The 6,000-nt window shown below is 35.3% G+C and overlaps 1 protein-coding gene across 1 annotated transcript in view; it reads right to left on the bottom strand.

The window, feature by feature from the left end:
• Nucleotides 1-563: 563 nt before the first annotated feature.
• Nucleotides 564-6,000, bottom strand: part of chsy1 (chondroitin sulfate synthase 1) — a 104,788-nt gene continuing 99,351 nt past the window's right edge. The window contains exon 3 of the mRNA XM_039772699.1: nucleotides 564-2,748. Coding sequence (XP_039628633.1) covers nucleotides 1,132-2,748 — 1,617 coding nt within the window. The 3' untranslated portion in view covers nucleotides 564-1,131. The remainder of the gene's footprint in view (nucleotides 2,749-6,000) is intronic.

Genomic DNA, 6,000 nt, shown 5'->3' with positions numbered 1-6,000 from the left:
GTATCTGGTCAGCTGACATCTTCACTGTTCTCCCATTTATGTTTGTAAAGTTGTTTTATTAAAAAACACCTAATTATTGTTAAACATTCTTGAAAATTACCCAAAGATTAAGCCACCATGGGTATAATTTTTAAACACAAATTTTCTCCAAATAAAAAGAGTAGTCTAAAACAATAAAAGGAAAGTTAGGCTATCATTTTAATATACCAAAAAGAAACAGAAACCAGTGATCCAACAAATCAAAACAAAATAAAGGAATACTTGATAACTTAATCAACCAAAATGGATTTCAGAAAATAAAAAGGCCAGATGAGATTTTTTTTAAATTACAATCTTATTTTATAAGAGATGAAAATGTTATACACATTTAACATGGCATCTTACAAAAATTTAATTGTCGGACACCTAAAAAATATAAAGTATCCAAGGCTAGTCCAGGATGCAGTGTTTGAAGGACAAATTATTCAGTGCCACTCTATGCTTAATACAAAAATATGACTGCCTTCATTCCATATTTGTTTTGTTCAATTATTTTTCATTTTTATTTTTTCTTTTTTTAACACTTTCTGAGAACATTAGACATGACTACAAATTTTAATCCCCATACCATTTTCTGAAGTTCAAGATAAACCAGCTCCCAATTTAAATATGCTAAACAAACCACCCATGTGCTAACACATGTGTACACTAAAGCTTCCAAAAAAAAAAAAAAAACAACATGAAGGAAAAAAAAAAATGACTCTCATCAAGATAACATCAGATATGCTCACAGAATACTTCTGGACTGAAGCACAAGCTCCTTGTCACTTTACATGACAAATCAGATGCACAGGATCCATCAGATGAATTAAGATAAACATAGACATTTATTTCATTGTGATTATTTGCTCATGGACTACATTCCACGATTTCAAATTTGATCAGAATTGTACATGGTTTAGGCTCAGTGACAAGATATACAGTATATTTATTCATTTCTATTGAAAAGTGTTCTTTTTATCGTTAGAAAAATTACTTCAAAATATATCCTCCCGTGTTCTGTTTTAAAACAAAATGTAAAAAATAAATTAGGTAGTTAAAAAAAAAAGTCACATTTTAAAAAACAGATCGCTCTGGTCCCGTCAAATTGATTTATGCTGTTCTTGATGATCCATTATTATTATTATTATTACTACTACTATTATTGCTAATCTTGTGAAAGTTTGGATCGTTCTTTTCAAGCCACAGTTCAGCCAGCTGCTGTGTTGAGCCATATGATGATGCTTTTGATCCCAAGCACATTTTGTACTGTTTTGGATCAAGATTAGGGTCACATAAGACAGGATGGTGAACATGTACAATACCAATGTCAGTGCTCCTAAATGGCGTTATGCCAAGCTGAACAAATTTGTTGTAAAGGTCCACATCTTCTAAGCCCCATCCTTTTATTGAAACGTCAAATCCTCCAGCTCGAATCATGTCCTGTTTGTAAACACAGGTGATTCCAAATCCAAAGTATCTCCACTGTCCAGTTTTAGGAGTGAAAACATAATGATTTTCACTAGGAACCTTACCAGGATATACTACTTTTGGATCATACTGACTAAAAATGATTGGAAAATAAGCTTGGCTGCCTAATACAGCATTGCCTCGACATCTCCTCAGGAAATCAGATGTAAACAGCAAATCAACATCGCAGTAAAAAAGCAAAGAATCGTTAGAAAAGTGAGAAGAACCAACTTCAAGAGCTACAGCTCGGGAAAATGGCCCCGCCACTGGTCGTAGCTCTAGGTCAGCCTTGGGATACTTATGGTGATATTCTCTCATCAGTTCAATTTGTTTCATCCTTTCAGTATTGTTATCTGTGCTGAAAAGCAGTATAAGCAGCTTGACATTTTGGTTTGGGATGAGGCAGGTTTTTTCAAAGTTTGCCATGAATCTGACAAAAATTTCATAGCGACCTGAAAGTGGCACCAAGATGTTGATCGTCTTCTCTTTGGGTTCCTTAAAATCCATGTTTGAACTGCTAAGTTTAAAGGGAACCAGCATCTTTAGAGAATTGGACAAAAATGATAAGGATCCTTTGTCTTGGTTAATTCGTGTGGCCAGCTCTTTGGCATCTAACTCGTCTTCCTCTTTAAACTGGATTTTACTGAATGTCTGTTGCAAGTATGCATGTCTTCTTACTGGCACGGTCATTGTCTTACCCTTGTGCTTCTTGTATAATAGAAGCAGGTCGAGGACATATTCTGCTCCAAATACAGGATTAACTCTTCGATAACCATACTGGATCTCCTTAAAGTCAATGACCCTTCCCCTGGTTTTGGCATTAGCATTGATCATTTCCATAACCTGCATGATAATGTCATCTAAAGCAATCCTCTGAGAAAAATCCATACCTCTGCGGGGAGGTTGTCCATCAACTGCAGAATATATGTACTTTCCTGTCAAGAACTCCCACTCGAGAATGTCTTCTCGTAGGTGCGGATGAAAGCGCATGAAAGAGGGCGGGATTCCCAGCTGCACATCATCTTTTCGTACCTCCGTACCACTGTACTTGCCCATTTGAACAATCTCACGGTGCAGCTGTATGGTACGGTGGCGGAGTTCAGCAATCTTGCGGCTCAGCATATAACTGTGAAGCCGGTACTGGTAGGGTGGATTTTTATTAGGGTGAAGAGTAATGGCTTTATGGATCTTGCTGTTGTGAAGATCTCTGATATAACCCTTTTTGTTTGGTTCATAGTTTTCATAAAACAGCTGCTGCATCTGAAGACAGAAGGAAAGAAAAATAAGTTAAAAATAAAATTCTCACATTACATTGCTGGTAGATCAAATCACTTTAGAAATCTTAAGTGCCAGACAAATCATGTCACCTTTTTATTTTTTGCACTCATGACTCATGTTAAGGTTACAGGTCTCTAGATACAATTATTTTTGAAGTGTGTGTCTTTTCATTTTTCTTACAACACAAATACACAGTATATGCTTTCTAAAATCTTTTCTTCATAAAGTCACACGATTACTTGCTATTAATACTTTAGTAAAATGCAAAGCTTACTGAAATTTTCTAAATTTACCACTGGAACAGGTCACTGCATTAACCTCTCATTTCTTAATCTTTTTTGTATAATGATGCAGCTGTATAGTTTTGAAGTTTTCCTTGAAGTACATTCTACATCACTGTACAACTTGTGCATCTGTAACTGAACCAGGTTCAGATAAAGTGCCAAGTAAATTCTGCATTACATGCTATTTTATAATTAAGATCTAAATTCACCAAGTGCAAACATGTATTTCTGATTGACAGTTATTTACTTCAATTTATAACCTGTATTGAATTATTAAATTGTATGGATCCTCCTACTATGCAAAAATCAGTCAGATCAGGTCTGCAGTCACTCACTACAGACTACTTCCTATGGTAACTGGCCTTAATAACTGCTACCCCATTCTCCTTTCCCAACAATAACAACAGCACACTTTTATTATGTAGTTAAACGTGGTGATTATATTGAAACCAAACCAAGACACAAACTACAAGACTGACATACGTTTGCATAATTCACAATCACAAGATGTGCATGAAACATAAATGACAGTTACAGGTCCAAGAAATATTAATCCAGGTGATATGAATGTTCCATCTGACAATGTACATTCCACAGTCATAATTATATTTCTCTGATGGAAATAGTCACTGTGCCCTGCGGTGGGTTGGCGCCCTGCCTGGGGTTTGTTTCCTGCCTTGCGCCCTGTGTTGGCTGGGATTGGCTCCAGCAGACCCCCATGACCCTGTAGTTAGGATATAGCGGGTTCGATGGTGGATGGAAACAGTCAGCAGATCTTAACAGCTGTGTATAATCCTGTTGGATTTACCAGTCTCTAGGATGAGAGGACACAAGTAAATGTTAGATATACTTGGTGAATTTTGATGACTAAATCCTCACCCATGTTTAAGTACAACCACATTATCCACTGAATTAAAGCTGGTGCTGTGCATGCTGACAAAAAATCATATTTTAACATGCTGCAGTTTGAAATATGAGTATATTGCTAATCTATGAACCCACACAACTTCACTGCTAGAAAACTTCATTTTGAAGGTGCTACACATTGGTTTCTTAATAATTTGAAAAAATATTTCAGACCACTGAATCAGGGAAGGGCCCTGTTTATTAAAGGAAGAAATTGATTCAAAATTTTTAATAAGTCGCCTCTAGACATTTGTCAATGTAAGAATGAAATTTTGAATTATTACCCTTTAATTAGAAAGGCTAAGACTTAAGCCGAAATAAACTATTTGTAGACACAGGTTTAAGAAGGGACAGAATAAAAAGACGAAATAATTTGGGAAGTTGCTGCAGTAAACAGAGTAAACCATTTAATACAGGAAATGTAACAGTGAGTTTTCATAACATGGTGTAGCACTTTTATGGGTAGATGCATATGGCATAGCATGATGCTTATAATCTTTAAACTGACAGAAAGATTAAAAGAAGAAAATCTCTAGTAGTTTAATGCTAGTTACAGTTCTATTATCTGAATGACTAAAAAAAACTTATGTATAGCAATACATTACTTTATTAGTTTATAACTTTACCAATTTGTTTGAGTGCCATGGAATGCTGATATGATATTCAGTGCAGAATTGAGCAAAACCAGTAAAAAGAAAAGCCATCTGGTTAAGAAATGAGATAAGTCAAGAAAACGTAACTGTTTCACATGCTGAAACACAAAAGTAAACAGTTTGTGGGTACATGACACACAGCTTGATAATGTATTGCCCAGAACAGCTGTAAAAAAATGATGTCCCGCTTTCAAAGTACAATTCCCTCAGGTTTTACTTTGATGAGAATTTTAGTTCCTCTCAGAAGTCTGGGTTGTGGGGGTGGGTGGGTTTCCTGTGTTGTGTGGGCAATACAGGACACAGTGCTGTACAGTCCACATTTAAGATAAGCCCCTGTCTTATGCTTACATGCTCACTTGTTACCTGACCAATTAGAACACTCTGAGCAAGTCTTTGCTGACTTAGGCTGACATAAAACTCGTACAAGATTTTGAGAAACATCCTCTTTCCTTTGTAATCAGAAATTAAAAGCTGACATTGCAATGCAGATGTTACACCCACCACAGGTAGAAGTTCAACATTTTAACAAGAAAGTCTAGTTATGCTACTTTCTTTCTAAAGTAATAATCCTCTGATTGCCAAACGTGTGAACAATGCTTAAGGAAAGTTAAATACATGCCTCTGACATTCCTTACTCTATGCTGATTATGTATATACTTATTACTGTAGGAACAGATGTTTTTCACTTATATTTTACTTTAAATGGCCCCACATTAAACATGCAATCCTTATAAAAATTTGAAACAAAAATCCAGTATAACATAACATAACATAATACGTTTTGGCAATATGTATTACATATTACACAGTCAATATCTAAAACACTAGAGCCTGGTAGCCTTTTGTCTTTGGGACCCCTTAAGGTTTATTTTCTCCAGCATCAATTCTGGCTGGAGTTTTTGTTGTTCTCTTTTCTCTTACTATTTGACCCCATTTGAACACAGATTATGTTATCAGATCAGATGCAGATCTTTGTCACTATAACCACAAGAGTTTTTTTTCTTTTTATTGCAATTTGTCTATTGCTATTTCTATATCACCCTGAACTATACTTCCATATGGGAATGTGCCATATAAATGTTGTTGCTGTTGTAAATCTTAAAATTATATGCATGCAAAACAGGAGGATGTATGGAAAGAAACAGCAATATTTTAAGCACACTCATTTTAATTTTGAGCTAAGCTTTAAATACCTCTGGAAAGATTCTTTGTCGTCAACAATGCTCTGGCACTAGTAGCAATTCTGCTGTTCTATAATCTGCATTATAATTATGGTACTGTAGCTTTTAAAATTGTAATACCAAATTTTAAGTTATAAAAAAAACACTTGTCAGGCACATCCTTATATCCAGTGACTTATGTCAACAGAAATTACATGAGAGCTATGTTAA

Source organism: Polypterus senegalus, chromosome 12, assembly GCF_016835505.1.
Source record: "Polypterus senegalus isolate Bchr_013 chromosome 12, ASM1683550v1, whole genome shotgun sequence".
In the NCBI taxonomy this organism is placed as follows: domain Eukaryota; kingdom Metazoa; phylum Chordata; class Cladistia; order Polypteriformes; family Polypteridae; genus Polypterus; species Polypterus senegalus.
This window is presented reverse-complemented; position numbering and strand designations above follow the sequence as displayed.